General features: G+C 37.3%; 1 protein-coding gene across 3 annotated transcripts; it reads left to right on the forward strand.

The window, feature by feature from the left end:
- The first annotated feature begins 1343 nt into the window (after positions 1–1343).
- On the forward strand, positions 1344–17942 carry LOC104592263 (protein MLN51 homolog). Of its 3 annotated transcripts, none has more exons than XM_010251532.3 (12): positions 1344–2292; positions 5877–5979; positions 10971–11176; positions 11290–12146; positions 13635–13749; positions 14578–14700; positions 15745–15825; positions 16055–16100; positions 16267–16338; positions 16434–16512; positions 17351–17437; positions 17549–17942. In XM_010251532.3, the coding sequence occupies exons 1-7, from the start codon at positions 1763–1765 to the stop codon at positions 15779–15781; spliced, it is 1971 nt and encodes a 656-aa protein (XP_010249834.1). In that variant the 5' UTR covers positions 1344–1762; the 3' UTR covers positions 15782–15825; positions 16055–16100; positions 16267–16338; positions 16434–16512; positions 17351–17437; positions 17549–17942. The 3 variants fall into 3 exon arrangements, with proteins under 3 accessions (XP_010249834.1, XP_019052399.1, XP_010249833.1); XM_019196854.2 differs by having other exon boundaries at positions 15770–15825; positions 17325–17437; XM_010251531.3 differs by having other exon boundaries at positions 15770–15825.
- Positions 17943–18975: the final 1033 nt, after the last annotated feature.

Consider the following 18975-nt stretch of genomic DNA (forward strand, 5'->3'; position numbering starts at 1 on the left):
TATTTTCTTTTTATAAATGGTCATTATTTTGATAGTGAGATTCTCTTATGTGTCTTTTAAACTCGTGGAATAAAACAACAAGGGTAATCAACAAGAAAGTTCATTTGCCAATTTTATTCGTTTGTCCATTAGATCTAGTATGGATTCATTTTATAGTTTTATTCCTTTTAACCAATAACAAACTATAAAAGGGTATATCTCTTAAAGTACTCCTAAATTTCAAGAAATCGATTTACTAGTTGATACTGTTTAGAAATTGTCTTAAAGCACCCAAATTTTTTGACAATTGACTAAATCCCCGGTTGCCATTAGAGTCTGTAGTCTATTAATGGAAAAATGAAAAAGACTATTGTACTCATCATTCATCTTTAATTTTTCAAAATGTAAATTTGAATAAACATGCAACACTTGAATAACTCCTTGCTTGTCTTCTCCTCGTGACAAATTTTCTCCACTGGCAAATATTTCCAATGGATAGAGATGTCCAATAAAACTGTTTGCAACCCAAAACTATAAGAAATCATCTTCCTTCTCTATTGCTACAAAGACCTCAACATGTGAACATGAAGGATTATCTCCCACCCAAAAATTGGATTTTAAAAGTGTCATCTTAGATTTAGCTAGCTCCATGTATATTGTGTTATTGAACTTCAATCTTGTAAAGGTTTAATTGTGTTTTTATTGACAAGGTGGTTTGAGTTTTATTTTGAAATTTTGAAGAATAGTGGAGTAAAATCGACCACAAAAGGGTGATATTAGGTTTTTAAAAAGTCTATACATCATATAGTATCAAATAGATTGTGACTTAGGGGTGAGCAAAACAACCAAAAAATCGAACTGATCAAAACGGAACCGAAAAATCGGTTAATCAAACTGGTCGGTTTGATGTTTTAAAAAAACCAAAGGTATCGATTTGGTTTCGGTTAACCAATATAGAAAACCGACGGTTAATCGAACCAACCGATATACATATATTTTTATATATTATATATCTTTAATATTTGTATATATTATAAATTAATAAATATGCATTATATATAAATATATATTTATAATATATGATATATTATTTAAAATAGAATATTATATATTTATATATATTGTAAAAATAAAAAAACCAAAAAACCGACGAACTGAACTGCTGGTTGACCGAACCGGTCAATCAATTAATCGATTGGTTTCAGTTAGGTTTTGATTATTAGTTATCTTAGTACCGGTTCGATTAAAAAAAAGGCCCTCCGTTCGATTAGCACCCCTATAAATGTGATTTAATGTTAAGAAAGGGGAGCATTTAGTCAATTGTCAAAAAAATTGAACATTTTAAAGACAATATCTAAACTATAGGGTAGAGTAAATCAATTTCTTAAAATTTAGAACCCAGAAAAATAATACAAAATCCACGTGAATTTGATACGAGTTCATTGGTTAGCAGTTGGATGATACCAGTTTCAGTTTTAGGGTCGGTGTTCGACATTTCGACTCGAAGTCGAATTGACAACTACTTCGTCGTCTGATGACCAAAGATGATATCTTCCTTTCTTGCCTTGCCATCTCTCTGTGGCTCAAAAGGGCTTTATAGACAGATACCCTAGATCAAAATCGAAAATTAATCGGATTGGTTCCTTTTTCTGGAAAAAAAAAGAGGTTTAGGGTTTCGATATATTTGTACGTGAATTAGTTGATAGAGGTTGTGAGATTTTGCAGGAAGTTTTGATTTTTCCCCTTGTGTGGAAGGTTTTGTGTTAGGGTTTTGTAAGAATAGATGGCGGTATCAGGAGGAGAAGAAGAAGCTGAGTATGAGAGTGATCCAGAGGAGTCGATGCCTCTAGGTATGCGGAGAAGGGAAGCGAGTGATGATGACGGAGATGGGGAGGACAGAGAAAAGCCGCCGAGGGCTGATCCGAGAACTGTCGTTTGTTCGGATGCTGAATCTGATGGTCAGGGTGGGGCACCGGCGTATGATGAGGAAGAATCGGAGCTAGAGGAAGAGGAGGAAGAGGAGGAAGAGATGGAAGAAGAAGAGGAAGTTGAAGAAATAGAAGAGGAGGAAGAAGAGGAATATGAAGAGAGACGGAGGAAAGGCGGGCATGATGCCGGTGAGCTCGACGCTGCGGCTGCAGTGGCTGACTCTGGTGTGGAGGGGCGAAGATCGGGCACAGAACCTTTGGGGTTTCGGGGTAAGAATCAGCCGGAAGAGGAGAAGAAGGAGAATGAGCCATTTGCTGTTCCTACAGCCGGTGCTTTTTACATGCATGATGACCGGTTTAGAGACAATGGTGGCGGTCGACACAGGTAAGAACTTCATGCTTTGGAACGCAAAAAATAAGGTGGCTGACTGGCTGCTTTTCCAGTTCCATGAAGTATATGCCATGCTATAGTTGCAACACAAATAACATGATAGATTAATGGTAGCATATTGACATACATAACCAAGAGGTCATAAGTTCGAATTTATACAAAAAATTGTGCATTATGGATGACAGAATAAGAAAATAAAGGGAACGAGAATGTTGGACTGCGTAAATTTCCATGCTTAGTGTCGTACTGTTCAATAGGATTCTTGAACTTTTATCTGCTGACGTTTTTCCTCCAAAACAAGTATTTTGAAACTTAAAATTGTGGCCTTGGGTGTGATACTACATTCAAGGATATATTGAGAGGTTTGTTTGTTATTGAACATACGGGGTTCTCTTCAATTTGAGGTGCAATCTGCAGTCTTTAGTCTACTGGTTGTTACATATTTGCGACAATTTTGTGTTGTATTCAAAAGAATATAGCTTTTTTTTTTTTATTTCAGCCGTTTGTGTAATGGTCTTATGGTCTCATAACTGGTCCTCATGCCCCACGTACTTCTAGGTTTGCTGTTGATTGGTGGTTTGTTGGTTAATGTTTGAAATTTTATTTTGGATAGTCAAAATTATTTGCTGCCTTGTTGGACCAATTTGAATATGCTGCCAAGTGGAGCCACTTCTTTGGCTCTTTAATTGCCTACAGCCTACTGAATGACATTTTTTTTGGTAGAGACTAGAGAGACATTGCTTGTTTTCCTGGACAAATATCAAGGGTTTGACAAAATTTGAGCAAACATTGTATACTACACCTTCTGCTAAAACATGTGAATTGCTTGTTTTCCTGAACTTCAAAAGCTAATGTCATGTTTTTCTCTTTGGATCTTTAACCAAAATGATTTCATTTATTGGTTGAATATTTTATGTGGTCATGAGACATAGTCAACTGTGTACTAAATAAACCAATGACCATTACTTGGTAAAGCTTATAAGCACCCTGATTGATCGACAATTGAGCCATAAAATAGATAGACCTCCCTAATACAAAATAATCTTTAGTTTTGGGATCAGTGTTATATCATTTCAAGAAAAGATTCCTGAAAAGGTTGGCATTGCCAAATGTAATAACAATATCTGTGTCTTGCTACCTATGGAAGTTCAGAAAATGGAGGTGTTTTTGATAATTAGAAGATGAAGGTTGTGTGTTTAAAAGTTTAACAAATATGAAGAAAGGGACACTTCTACAACAAATAGCCGTTGGATGATTCTCATTAAGAGGGAATCAATATTCCAGCCTTTCCTTGGTGGATGAGAGTTTCAGAAAAGGATGTAGAAGGGGTGGAGATGTGGGTGGGGGGAGGCGCGGGGGATAATGAGAAACATCTGATTGATTTTATGAAGAAAAAAGTTTCTGTTGATGTCGAAAAGGATGGCCCCGTTGGAGTTGCAGTTGACATGTCTATCTGTGAAGACGAGCTTTCAGCTGACATTCCAGCTTTTTTTGAGGAAAGATGTGAAGTTAATGAGGTTGGATTGGATCCTAAGAAGTCTTGGGCTTCTAGCAAGATGCACATTGTCCATGTAGCTGAAGCTTGGATTAGTTGGAGCTGGTCCCACAAAAAATTTAAAGGTCTACAAGAGAAAGGGTGGGAAGACGAAGGTGTCGGAGTCAGTTGATACTGGTAGGGGAGAACAAATTAGTCTTTCAAATTTGGAACCCCAGCTTGTCAATGCTCAACAGGAAATCAAGAAATTTGGGGAAGGGATAGAAGCTGATTTGAGAACAGCTGGTGTGACTTCTGTAGAAAATTTGGAGAAGGGAGGTGGATTAAACATTGAGAAAATTACTGAGAAGAATGTTGAAGTTGGAAAAAAACTTGGTCTTTTCCTTTTGGGAGGTGAGGCTTTTGTTAGGAGAGCCTTTGAAGATTTTGAGAGAAGAAGAAGGGAGGAGAGTTTGAAGAAAGTCATCATGGGGGAAGGATAGACTTGGAATGAAGAGGACGATGGGAGGTCAGATGTGCATGAGGAAGAGGATTAGTGGAGGCTGGAACCTATATTTTCTCCCATTTTTGTTGTTTTGCCTTTATCATGGGGTTAGGGTTGAAGGGGGTGGTGGATGTTTGGTTTTGAGGGAAGTCCTTTTTTTGTGTGTTTTTTTAGGTTGTTCCGTTTTGAGTGTTGTTTAGGGTGGTCACCTAGTGTCTTGTTGGTGAGTGGTGACTGCTTGTCACCTCTCTTATGTATGCTTTTTCCTTTTTAATAAATTTTCTTTTATCATCAATTTTTTTATTGGACAAAATTGCCTATTTCTTCCATCATCTACAATCCATAAATCCCTTATAAGGCTGTTTTTGGAATGCGGCAAGTGTGGAAAATGGAGTAGAATCTGTAATTTGGTGGAAAATGGAACGAATAGCCTTCCTTGTTGCTATCATCCCCTCCTTATAAGGGGATGATGATGGAATAAATGATGGAATTTTCAATAGAAAGCCGAGGTCACTAAATGATGGAATTTTCAAAATGCTGGCAAGACTTGAACCCCTGACTTTTTATTCTGTGTTTAGGAAATTGGATTGGACCAGCTGGTCAGACTAGCTGAACTGTGACCTTTTATTTATGTACAATATCTTATTACCATTAAGACATTCGTTTATTTGTGCTTCTTTATGCCTCTTTAATGTATATATTGCTTTAGTACTTATATATTTTAAAAGAAAATACGAGTTAAAGAGGCTTGAACCCTGGCCATTTGCTTTAAAATATAAAGAACTAGCCATCTACCCTCAACATTCAACTATTGAAGTGTGCTATTATTTGTAAACTATATTATATATAGTATTTAACAACCACTTCATCATGGTTTGACCTCCGATTTGACCATGGTTGAACCTTTGACTCGTGAACCTCTCCTTTTCCTGTTCTATGCCCAATCCGGTTCTCTAAACATTGTGGAATTCCATAAATTTTGCTTTTGGGAGCTGAATGGCAGTGGGTTTTGGAATCCTATTTTGTTCTGTCTTTTTGTTTCTGCCTCATTCTAAACATGGCCTTAGAATTTAATGTCCAAACATACTCACTTTTTCTGCAAATTGGACTTGACTAAAAACTTATAGATCTCGTCAAACCAAATCTAATGACAATGTAAGAGAATATTTTCACCAACCGGTTAAAATCAATGAACTTATTTATTTATTTCTTTTCTGATGACTTGTGAAAAGGACCCAATAGGCTAAACTTTCACCAAACTTAAATTTCAATCCTGCAACTCATTGTCATATTTTCACAACTTTCACTGAGCATGTTCAAATGCACAAGTTGGGAAGCTAATCACCTAAGCTTTCTATTGGAGCCAAATCATGTGGTGTTGGATACTTCTGATGTGATAGTGGATTAAGAAGATTTGTGCTGCTGAAAAAACCACAGGCTTAAGATTATTATTAGATTTGTGATTTTATACAACTTTGGTTTAGCAATATATGGTGCTTTGTATTTTCTCCTGTTTACCATCATTGTCCTTTTTGAATTCCATATTTGGATTTCTGTAGTATGAATTATTTTAACAAGATTTTGCTGTGTTCTATGCAGGCGAACTCCTGGTGGGCGGAAGCTGTGGGAATCAAAGGATGACCAGAAGTGGGGGCATGACAAGTTTGAAGAGATGACTATGCAGGAAGCGCATTATGAAGAGGTAAACATTTTTTCTATTTTTCCTTCTGCTTTTGATGACTCCCCTGCCAACCTCCTCGCGCAAAACAAAAAGTACAGTTTGTCTTTTATTGGTGGTGGAGATTGGAGAAAATATCAATTTTGTAAACCACTTTTACCTAAAGTTTCACACTGGAGTCCATTTTGTAAAATTTAAGCTTTTTCGAGCAGTGTTTTAAAAACCAAACTGAGCGTTGACCTGGAAAGCTAGCTGGGTGGTGGGTTTGGTGGTTCGATCAAGTAGTTAGTAGTGTTTAAAAGTGGCAAGTGCAGGGGCCTTTCTAGTTTTTGAGGTGTGCAACTGGTGCAACAACCTTTGAAAAAAAGTAAAATAAAAACTTGGCATACAAACAAAAATATGTATATCTGGGTTCTAAATCAACTAACAAGCACATAAAAGCCTCCATATGTTAATCCATAATCATATTTCATAAATTAATTGATAAACTTGGTCATGGACACGCTGAGCAGTTGCAAGGCAAGGGTGGACAGGGATAACTTTTACTGGGGGTTACAATGTAACTGGATTTTCTTCCCAGCCTGAAAAGGGGCTATTTTGCCACTCTGCTGGCCTAACTAATATGCTCTATGCGTTGTATATATCATTCTTTTATCACATCTAATAGACCTCAAAGTTATCAATAAAAAATAATATTCAATACCTACAAACTGGGGTTGAAAGCACCGATGGGGATCACTCAGCTGTTGAAAGCACTGCTTCAGAGTTTTTTTCCCTCCATTTAGACTGTGGAAGGTGATTTGTTCTATAATATCTATTTGCCAAGGGGTGTTTGTGCATGGTAATCATATCCAGAATGGTGTCCTTATAGCCAATGAGCTTATGATTTAAGAAGAAGAAGTGGCAAGAAGGGCCTTGTGTGCAAGATCAATTTGGAAAACGCATATGACCATTTTAACTGGGAGTTTTTGGACTATGTACTGGATAGAATGCATTTTGGTCAGAAATGGAGGAACTGATTAAAGTTTGTACTGCTTTCTGAGATTCTCTATTCTCATCAATGGACCTGCAAAAGGAAATTTTAGAAGCTCAAGGGGTCCAAGACAACGTGATCCATCCCTTGTCACCTGACTCACCTCCATTATTCCTTATTGTTATGGAGGGACTTAGCAGAATGACAGCAAGAGCTACTTAAGGAGACTGCTTAGAAAGGTTTGAAGTGAACAACAATGGGTCCTTTCTTCTCCTACAGTCCACAGATGACACATTGTTCTTTTGTGAGGCCAAGTTGGAACAACTTATCCATCTAAGATATATCTATTCTAGTTCGAGGTTGTGTGGTTTGAAGGTCAACTTGGCAAAGAGTGAGATGATGGCAGCGGGTGAGATCGGAAATTTGCAGGAGCTGGCTGTGGTTCTTGGTTGCAAAACTGGACATATTCCTTCCAAATATTTTGACCTACCCCTAGGAGCTAAATGCACTTTCCTATTTTGGAGAGGTTACATAGGGAATTAGCCCTGCAGAAGGCCTGCGATTTCTCTAAACGAGGCAAATTGATACTTACCAGAAGTGTTCTTGCCTGTCTTCCATTATATTATGTCTCTCTTTCCAATTCCTATGGGGGTGGCAGAGAAAATTGTGAAATCCATGCATGATTTCTTTTGGACTGGATGGAAGGACTTGGAAGAAATTCCACCTTGCAAGCTGGAACAGATCTGCAAACCTATCTCTTGTGGTGGACTGCGAATTAGAAGGTTTAATTATAGCACCCCTGGGAGGTGGCTATGGCGTTCTGTTGCAGAATCATATGACTTGTGGAGTAGGGATCACTGAAAAGTATTGAGTTTGCTAATGGATGAAGGTTCTTGGTTACCTTATGGATTCTGGTGCAATGTTTTAAGAGGTGTGGGAGGTGCACACCTGGAGGCATGCCTCCAAGAGAGGCGCCCCCAAAACGGTGTCATGCCTCTGTGTTTTAAAACATTGCTGTGGTGTTGGGGGGGGGTATTTCTCTTATCTGGGCTCCCTCACTTGGAAGAAACTTAAATGATTGGGAGATGCAGCAAGTGACAGAGCTTCTAGCCTTGATCCAAAGTGCAAGCCCAAGACTCCAGAAGATGGAGATGGACTAAGTCTGGTCTCTTTACAGTTAGATCTTTCTATCAGGGACTGTTAGGAGAAAGGACTGCTCTCCTTCCTTCATAAGGCCATTTGGAGTACAGTAGCACCTTCAAAGGTTTTTGCTTGGTTGGTTGTGTGGGAGTAGGGGTGGCAAATGGGTGGGTTGGGTTGGGTGAGGGTTGAGTACCAACACACCCATATTGACCCACTAACCCATTTGCCACCCATGTTATCTGAGCTCCCTCACTTAGAAGAAACTTAAATAATTGGGAGATGCAGCAAGTGACAGAGCTTCTAGCCTTGATCCAAAGTGCAAGCCCAAGACTCCAGAAGATGGAGATGGACCAAGTCTGGTCTCTTTACAGTTGGATCTTTCTATCAGGGACTGTTAGGAGAAAAGACTGCTCTCCTTCCTTCATAAGGCTATTTGGAGTACAGTAGCACCTTCAAAGGTTTTTGCTTGGTTGGTTGTGTGGGAGAAGGGGTGGCAAATGGGTGGGTTGGGTTGGGTGAGGGTTGATTTCCAACACACCCATGTTGACCCACTAACCCATTTGCCACCCATGTTAGTGGGTCACAATCCACTTTGACCCTGACCCACCCTAACCCCACCCATTTGACCCTTTGATTCAAAGTAGACCTTTTTTTATTTTTTATTCTAATTGCATAAAAACAGACCCATATGTTTCAACTCAAAAACATAAAAAAATCAAATTTTTTCGAATAAAAAATTAAAACCATTAAAACCCAAAAATGGTAAAAAAATACATTTCGTGTAAAACATCATAAATTGCAAAAAAAAAAAGAAGCAATAAAAAATTTAAATAAAAGCATAAAATCGAAATTGTAAAAAACATAGAAAATTATACAAAAAATATAGAAAAATTACAAGAAATTGCAGGAAAATTCAGAATGAAAAAATGAAAAGAATACAAAAATTAAAGAAAATGGAAATTGCATAAAAAACAAGAAAAAATGCAGAAATAGTAGAAAATACAATAAATGATTAAAATTGCAAAAACACATAAATTATAAAAAAATTAAAACATATATTTCAGCCAAAAGTAAAAATTGCATAAAATACATAAAAAATGAGAAATTCAAAAAGTATATATTTTGGCTAATGCCAAGAAATACAGAAAATGGTAAAATTATATATATATATGTATGTGTGTGTGTGTGTGTGTATATATATATATATAACAAAAAAATAAAAATAGTATAAATACATTAAATGACAAAAATGCATAAAACACATAAAATGATAAAAAATTCAAAAAATATATTTCAACCAAAAGTAAGGAAATGGAAAATTTTGGGAAAAATGCTCAAATACATAAATTAACAGAATGTTGTAGAAAATTATAGAAAATGCAAAAAAAATACAAAAAGAAAATAAGATACAGAATTTTTTGCACAAAAGATTATAGGAAAATGTAGATAATCCAAAATTTGGAGGAGGACATTCTTCGATTTTGTAAGTAAAAAGCCACTGTCTTAAGCCCTCGATTTACAAAGAATGCAAAAAAATTTGGAGCTTGAAGATGATGACGTTTCAGTTCTTGCTCCACCTCTTCTCCGACGTAAAGAATCATGCGTCTAAGGACAACGACGACAATGACATAGTAGTTGTAGATCGGGAAATTTGGAGCTTCAATCCATTCTCAAAAGTCAAACCATCAACATTTTTCAAAAGCGGCGGAGGAAGTGATGCTGTGGTTCTCGTTAGATCCAAGAGCAATAGTTGGATATCTGTAGCTTGATTAGCTATCCAATGGGGCTTCTCCAGCGGTGATGGCTGTGAACTTGATTTTCAACTTGGAAATCTGCCACTTGTTAGCGGAAGTAGACGGTGGCAGCTGCTGTGATGAAGAAATGGAGGTAGAGAGGTGGAGACAGAGAGGGTGAAGTTGGTGGGGAGATGAAGAAATAGAGGTAGAGAGGTGGAGATGGAGAGGGTGGAGGTGGAGAGGTTGAGGTAAAGGGTTACTCGATTCTCTCATTTTCAAACCCTAACCCAACCCTTGGGTACCCATGAGGCCATGGCCCACCCTGACCCAACCCTTTTTACTTGACCCAATGGGTGACTTGACCCATATTGATCCACTACTCAAATGGGTGGATTTTAAGGGGGGTGGGTTGGGTGGGTCAGATGGGTTGCAGTCAAAATTGCCAGCCCTATGTGGGAGAGATGTCTAAGGATATGTTAGCCAGGAAGGGTGTGAACCTGCCTGACCTCCTCCTTTCTATGTGCAACAAAGAGACTAAAGCAGCATCTCATATTTTCCTCGTTTTTCACTTTCTCATCCAGAATCTGGCGTCATTTTTGCAAGGTTGTTCGTTCCCCTTTACTGGTGCTGTCCTGTTTTGTTAGGGCACTAATAGCTGGATGACAAGTGCCGGGAATGACCAAAAGAGGAAAGTGTTTCTGGCATCTGTCCCCATAGCAGTTCTTTGGGTCATTTGGTTAGAAAGAAATTCTAGAGTTTCTGAACAGAAATTGAATCTGGAGGAGGCTGTCATATACTCTGCTGTAGAAATGATAAGAAGTTGGGTTTCCACTCTTAGTTGTTTTAAAGGGGAAGTTATCTCATCCTCTTCTTGGAAGTTTTTTTTTTTTGTGGGTTCTTAAGGATTGTCTATATGAATAGCTGATAAAAAAAGGATTGTCTATATGAATAGAAATTCTTTGCACAAAAAGATCATGCATACGCTTTGATACTTTATACAAATAAACCTTACCTTTTCAGAAAAAGTTATCGATATTTCAGCTCAAATAATTTACACAAATTTCACTTCAAAGGTTCATAGAACCACAAGCCATCATTATGAATCTCATCTTAGTAATGCATGTTGAAATAAACTCCTAATGCTTTTTTTTGTTCATTCTTAGGAAAGGAGGACATTGAAAGGCCGTAATCGAGGTCGTGGTAGGAACAGGGCTATGGACCGTGGGTACACGAGAAGGAACAGATCCAGAGCCTATGAAAATGATAACAATCACAACCATACTGCAAGGAGTGTGAGAGGTAGAGGGCCTAGAAGGTATGAGCCTCCTCCAAAGAACAGCAGTGAGGTCCTGCCAACACAAAATAAACAGTGAGTAAATTTTGAGTCTGCTATTAGTTCTCTCTCTCTCTCTCTTCTTCTTCTTCTTCTTCTTTTGTCATTTGTATTTCATTATTTAAATGGCATTTTATATATGTTTTCAGATCCAGAAAATCCACTGAAACCGCCTCAAATACTAGTCCAGGAGGGAGACCATTTACGCAGGCACCAAATGTACCATTCACACAGGCACCAAATGCACAACCTGATTCAGCTCCTCCAAGGAAGAATGTTTTTGCATCAAACTTGAATTCTGCTTCACCTCCATTTTATCCTTCTAGCTCTTCCAATCAAGACATCTCTATTACACAGAAAAGGGATGTGCAATCTGGAAATACCAACAGGAGCCCTACATCTTCTGTACTGATGGATGAAAATCTTTCAGCACCACACTCCAGTGCATTGCTTTGTGGGAAGACAGTTTCTGATCCCATTGGTCAGGACCATCTTTACATCGATGAGTCCGCTCGGTCAGTTTCTGGGAAATTGGCTAATCTGCAATTACATACTTCTGGAGTTTCAACAATTAATTCAACACAACAACTGCCTCAGTCCAGAGCTCAGGGAAGAGGTATTTCTATCTCTGGACAGCTTAATTATCAGCCTACCCCATCTTTTAACCAAGTCAACAGAGTTCCTGCACAGCCACAAATCTCTTCTGTTCAGCCAAGGCCTATTCAAATCCCAGTTCAACCTTCTCTAAGATCTACTCAACAGCTTGGTCAGCGTCCAGGCAGCGGATCTCAAGCTGCTTCTCCACCTAAGGCTCCATCAAGGGACTCACCAGAACCTGGAGAAACAGAATTGTCACCAGAATCAAGTAAATTGAAGACTGCCTTGGTTGGAAAAGGGAAAAGCAGTGGTCAAGGAAGTGGAAGGGGCTCTTTTCTGTATGGTGGAGCCCAGGTTATTGGGGCTCATGGTGATCAAAGCTTTCCTGCTACCCCAGCACTTCTGCCAGGTAAAATTTCACATTATTCTGTATACCCAACACCTGTCAGTATTTATTTATTTTTGATAGGAAACAGTAACTTTCAGTAGCTTAAAAAACAGAAATATAAACTGTCACCTACAGAGACATAATGTGACCCTCGTCATAAAATAAAATTAAAAAACAGCCCAAAACAAAGACTCCCAATTTACTCTTTGCTTTGCTAGATTGTCAGATAAAGCAACTGCTGACCTCCTAGTCCATTTAACATGTGCACCCTTCTCCCTGGAGTGGCTTAATAATTCCCTTACAGGTTGTCTAACCTGTCAGATTTAACTCATACTGTTAGGCTTTGTTGTCCAGCACCCCTTCTTCATGGATCAAAACAAGTAAAAGTTAATAGGCAATGCATTTATCAGTGAAAATGCAATGACTATACTTCCTATATTGTTTTGTATTCAAGATTGGCGATTTTGCATTCATAAGGTGGTCAACTTTGGAATTTTCTACTTCCAAAATGAGTTACAACAGGCTACTGGTGTTATTGAAATGCCTAGTTGAGACCCTGTGCTGGCTTCTGCCAAAATGTGTACACATTTGTTCAAGCACCCAGCAACCAGCTCTGTGACATGAGCACTTCCAAAGTTGGGGAAAACTATGGAAAAGCTCTGCAATATTCCTGGTTTCTTTTGATAGATGTTGATTATTCATGAATGGTTAATTCTTTTTTCCTTATTTTTCTCGGGAGGGGGGCACTAACATTAAGGCTTGTAAAGCTGAAAATAATATTAACGTGAAGATAGACTAACTAAATAAAATTTTTATATAGAACAATTCACAGAATGACAAGAAACATTTTCTTTTGATAAATCAACGAAGGTTGGGAGGCAAGAAGAGTGGGGTGATAACGGAGAAAAGCTTGAAACGCGGTGGGCTGGGATAGAAGAATAAATCTTGTTTGTAAGAGGAGAGTTGGCTTTTCCTTTTAAAAAGAAGGCAATGGTAAAAAAAACTCTTTTGCGATGAAAAGAACTTTAGAAGGCGAAGAAAGGAGAAAATAAAAAGAATTACAATGACATGTACAGCTGGTTGGCAAGTTGTGATGGCTTCATGACAGTTAGATCTCTAAAATTGCCATTGTTGATGTTCAAATTAATTGATGGATTCGATTCCTCAAGTTAGTTCAGTAGGTTTGTCAACCCTCAATCAAATGCTTAGCTAAGAAAGCGGAAATCATAAATCCCTAATTGATTCTAACACTAACAATAAAGGAATGCTTTAGTGTACTAAACACACTTTGCTGCCTGGTGGAAAATCACAACTAGGCCAATGGTTGATGAGCCTTTTGTCAATTCTTTCATTTCATTATTGGTTCCATGACGTAGTTTTGAGTAAGTCTGGTCATGAAAAACTAGACTGCCTTTCAATATTTTATGTGATTATCATTATAATCTTCATCTTTGTAATCACCTTGTAATATTAGCTTTCTCAGAATTAATATTGATCGCATAAATGCAGTTATGCAATTTGGGGGTCAGCATCCTGGTGGTCTTGGAGTTCCTGCTGTTGGTATGGCGCTTCCTGGATATGTTTCACAACCACAGCTTGGTTTTGGAAATTCAGAGATGGCATGGTATATTTACTTGTTTTTTTCTCATTTACATTTTGAGATAAGTTTGTTCTCTAGGGTAACGATCTGCTGTTCTTTTAATATGATGATCTTGCTCTGTTCAAAGACAAATCGTATATTTTCTATTTCTATAGAGTGGGAAAGCTAACTTCTCATAATATAAGTGGCCGTATGACTTAGCTGTTGATGTTCACCTCTTTAGTTTTAGCACTCCCTACCAATTAAGCTGCTTGAACTGGTGATGGAATCTGTTTGCATTATCTCTAGCTGAATCCCTTAAGTACTATTTTAGGGTTTTGGTATGCATGTTACTTCTCTTAATTTTTGTATGACATTTGTTTTTAATTTATCTTTATTAAAGTTGGGGTTTTAGCTTTTATTTTGTTGCTGGGGTGGCCTGGAGGAGTCTATGTTCTGTATTTGTGTACTACAACCTGTTGTGATGCCATTTTGTTGGTTGAGGGATCTAGTTTTTGTTGGCTGGTGTCCTGGTTTGTTCTTATCTTTTTCTCCACAACTTTTTTGTTTCCTTTGTTGGATTTTGTTTCAATTTAGCTTGGCCTCTGTTTCTTGTTCTTATTTTTTATTTTTACATTCATTTCTCAGTTAAATGGTCAAATTAATAGACTGGTGTCTCTGTGACTACTGAAAGATTTCTAGGAAGATTTTTCAGCTCCTTATTATTATTAGTTGTTTGAAGAAACAGAGTATTTCACACCTGTGTCTAATGTTCTGTCAGCTGACTAATTATCACACCTAAGTCCTTTCTTCTGATATACTTTTCATTTTATGCAAAAGCGGTATTTTATTTTAGCTTCTCCTGATCTCCAGGGTGCCAGTTTTGGCGGGTGCTGCAGGAGCTCTAGGGGCTACATATTGCTCGCCCTACATTGCTGTTGATGGTGGTTATTATGCTCGTCCGTCGGGGCAAACATCTTCCATGAGTGGGTCAGGGTTAGTATCGTGCTGACATTACTTCTCTTTCCTTTTTTTCCTTGCTTCACCTCATTATTCTTGGGAACATTGGTTTGTGCTATAGACTCGGCATTATTATGAGCCTCTTTGTTAAAGAATGAAAAATAAAAAAATAGAGAAATTTAGGAAAGTAATAAAGTGGTGTTTTGTTTAGTTAGCAAAGGAAATGTAACAAAGTGGTACGTCTATTGATAAAATGATAAAAAAGCAATAGTAAATCATATTCAAATTATTCAATGATTTTATGCAGAAGATGTCCGTCAGAGTTAATATTTATCCCTTTTGCCTATTGACTTGTTTAAAAACTGTTTTTAGCCAGAAAATCCATGTAAAAAGATAATGGAAATTGTGAATTATGTTTCCAATAATTAGTTGAAAAAGAATTATAAAATCCTATTTCACATTCCCTGAAACCCCATAAAACCCATAGACTCTATTTGTTTACAGTGTAATTTCATTTGTACTAGTACAAATGTATGGGAGTGCAAATGAGAAGAATGTAAATTCTGGTTCAATTTTGCTCTGGCTTTTACTTTGATTCAGGCTTTATTTTACTTCATCTGCACAACGAACAAACAAAATGAGGTGAAAGCTAAAACAAAAGTAAACTGGGATTTTGCACTCGTGCAAATGAATTTGTATTGCAAACAAGCCAGACCATCAATATACAAGCTTGAAAACTTTTAAAATGAAATGTGAGAGAGCTAAAAAAGAGAAAAAATAATGCTTTTCTGTTATTTGTTTTTTTAGTGTAAGTTACTTGTTGAGCTCTCTAGTTTTTGGAGAGCCCCATTAATTAGGTTTCAAGGTGTTCTTGGTTATCACCTGAGGTAGGCATAAAAGCATAGAAAGAAAAACAATTGAAGAAATAAATCAATGTTCACCTGTTTCTTTAAGAAATCACAAATTTGTACTATTTTGGTGTTTCAATTTGAGCTTATTTTTGAAGCTATTTTTTTTTTTTTGAGAGAACATTGAAGATGCAAACTATTTTCTTCCTTCCTTTCTCTTCTTTTTTTGAAGGAACTCATTGGCAATTTCTGTGCAGCAAAGAAACTAGTACAAGCAAAACTAACAATGTTTGGAAGCCTTCGCAGAAACCTGGTAAGATGTTTGACCTTGCATTTCCTAATATGAATCATGAAAAGTTGAAACTAAACTTTAGATTGGTGCCAGTTTGTTACATGCAGTTTTTCTTTCTTTCTTTCTTTTTTTTTGAACTCTGGTCATTTTGTTGTATTATGAAGCCAGCTGTCTTTGAACGATTTTGTTATTTGTAGCATAGTACTTTGGACTTGATATTAAAGTATAATGGCTTTTTAATTCTTTGTAGACCTTGTAAACGATGAGTTTGGGCAACGACAAAATAAGCCTCGCAGGCAAGTTAAATGTTTTATCTTCTACAAGTACAGAAATCCTGAATGTCTATAATGATCTGTTAATGTTCCTTTTATTGTTATTGTTGCTTTATTGTTAATGCTGTTATTATAGTCATTATTGTTATTAACTTGCTAGTACTAATTTAGTATAGTGTACATTTTTCAGATACTCAGAGATGAACTTTGGCCAGTGAAAGTATATAGAAAAGATTGAGAGTATTTCAATAAGCTTCTAAAGGTGAGTGATCCTGTTTGCACTTAGTATGATTAGCTTAGTGGCATATTTTGGCTGTTGTAATATTCTTTATATAAAATGAATTTTTGATGCTGCAGGTCTTCTTCTCGGCCCTTTGTGATCTCCAGCTTTTGTTCTGGAGCACTTTGGGGAGCAATCTGTCCCAAGATATGCTAGGTAAGTTTTTTTTTTCAACATTTTGTATAAATATTTGTTGAAACTTGACATTTCATTTAAACTGGTTTGCATGGCATGTTATAATCTATGCTATATTAGGTCAAAAACTAATGGGGTGAATGGTTTATTAGAGAACTTTCACAGCCTTTTCTAGTTTGATAATCTCTTTATCTTAGTCAGACGTAACTCATTTATATTGGTGGGGTCTTGGCTTTATGGTGCTCTAATTTGTTATAAAAATTTTGATAAGTTGTGACTCCTCCAGTTTACAATTTTAGGCTGCTCAATTCTTAGAAATGTTGGCTTGGTCAAAATAACCTCAAATACATCTGCAACTATTTGCTTTTCTTTTAATTTTCTTTTTATTGTTGATCTGTTTTTTTTGAACTAGTCAGTGGTCAAACCATATAGACCATTCAATCCATGGCCCCGTGAACAAAATGGTTTGGTCCAAATGTAACAACATTTGTGTGGTAGTGGATCTGTTTTAGGAAAGACACAAATTACATAAAGAATGATGGGTGAAAGATCATAGAGTTGTGGAGTACTTCCTGTGCTCTCTCTCTCTCTCTCTCACACACACACACACACATATATTTGTTCGTGTGAAAAACACCCATCCCCACACAACGGGGGGAAGGGGACACAGCACCATCCTGACATGACAACCTCATGCCTAAGTCAAATAGTATATTCTGCATTGCCGCATATCATATGGGTAAATAGGGTGGGTTTCCTGTCCTTCTATATTATTTTGATTCTGATGTGCTATTTTGTTATATAAATTAATATGTCCATGGTGGTTGTAACAGTGCATGCTCTTCTCTTACTGTTTCAGTTTATTAACGAACACCTGCTCAGGCTGTGGTTGATTTGCGAGGAGCATTGCAGCTTGACGGGTGGCATTTCTTTCTTCAACTTTGTGGTAGGATATATGAATGCATGACAGTTTTCACTTTCCTTTTCCGAAAGCTTATTATTGTGATTAAGAGTTGAACCAGAATTCTGATTGCTTCACTTAAACGGGTTTTTCCAGGTTTTTCTTTGGCTTATTACTTTCTTGCGAAGCTTGTAAGAAACGGGGGCGAGCTTCAAGAATTATATAGTACAGAAAGAATGGGGTGAAAAATCATGAGTGAATTATGCTGCTTAATGAAGTTTGATGGCTTTTGTTCCTGCCTTCGTCTATGGTGGCGCCGTTCCCTTCTGTGATCGATCGTTTGATGGTTTTTCTTCTCCTTTCTAGTTGCTGATTGGAGATGATATTTTCCTCCTGCGGGAACTTTTATATAAGCTAGTGTAGTTGTGTAGGTTTCTGTTTTGGTGGAAGACATCTGTAACTGACTGAATTCCTGAACTCATGTTTGATTTAGTATTGAAAAATATTGTGTTGCTTTTAATCAATAGAATGTTATATGCTTTATCGTGTATCTGCTCGTCCAGTACTTAAAATTGTCTTGATTCAGTAATCAATATCCATCTTTATTTCCGGATTTTACCAAATGTTTGCTTTCTATGCTGTATGGTTTGGGCTTCACATTGAGGTCATGTTTGTTTATAATTCTGCTACACAATCACTATTGGATTAGCGTCAAATTATCAGTTCTTAGACGAGAAATCCCAGTAAAATAAGAGTTCACATCTCTGCCTCACAACGCTTCACAGCACATCCCTGCCGTGTATTGAGAATATCTCCCGATGATAGTACCAGTCCCGATGATAGATGTTCCCAATACATGGTGGGGATGTGTTGTGGGGCGGAGATGTGATCTCGTAAAAATAACTAGTTAGTAGTTGCATAAAAAAATATTTTTTTAATATCCAAACTGAACAAGTGATTATGATCACAAAATTCATCATAACTATCTGACAGCATTATAAACGCAGCCTGAGAGCCTTGACCTTGTGAGATTTCCAATCTCGAAAGTTGATTAGAGGTCCATTTTCTGTGTGCGGGGAAAAAGTACTGTTCAGTTGACCCGAATGCGTCCTCTTCCATGTGCTTGCCTGCTTGGGAGTTTGGTTTGTTCGAGCTTCCTCTGTTGCTGGTAGAAGTTTCTATATAATCTGGATTTGAAACAATTCATTGCTGAATAAGAGGAAATGGTGCACCTCTTAGGCAGCCCAGGGTTTTATATTGGAAATAGGATGGACTCCTCCCTCCCCACGGAACCATTCATAGGTGCTGGAAGAGATGAAATTTCAGTCTATTGACATGTCCGATCACCCATGGTCTTAGTTATTCTCTGAATTGTTCATTGTGACCAATGACCAATAACTCATCCATATGATACCGAAACATATTATAAAATAGCTCATCTATAGGGGCATCCCACACCACAGTGCATCACAAAATTACAAGGGGGTAAAAAAAAACATTGAAGACAGGAAAATTTCCGTTTTCCGTTTGGTTATTTGGTTGCATGTAAAAAGTAGAAGGTTGTGGAAAGTATATATACTTGC

The sequence above is a fragment of the Nelumbo nucifera genome, chromosome 8 (genome assembly GCF_055504915.1).
Source record: "Nelumbo nucifera cultivar China Antique chromosome 8, China Antique-T2T, whole genome shotgun sequence".
NCBI lineage: Eukaryota > Viridiplantae > Streptophyta > Magnoliopsida > Proteales > Nelumbonaceae > Nelumbo > Nelumbo nucifera.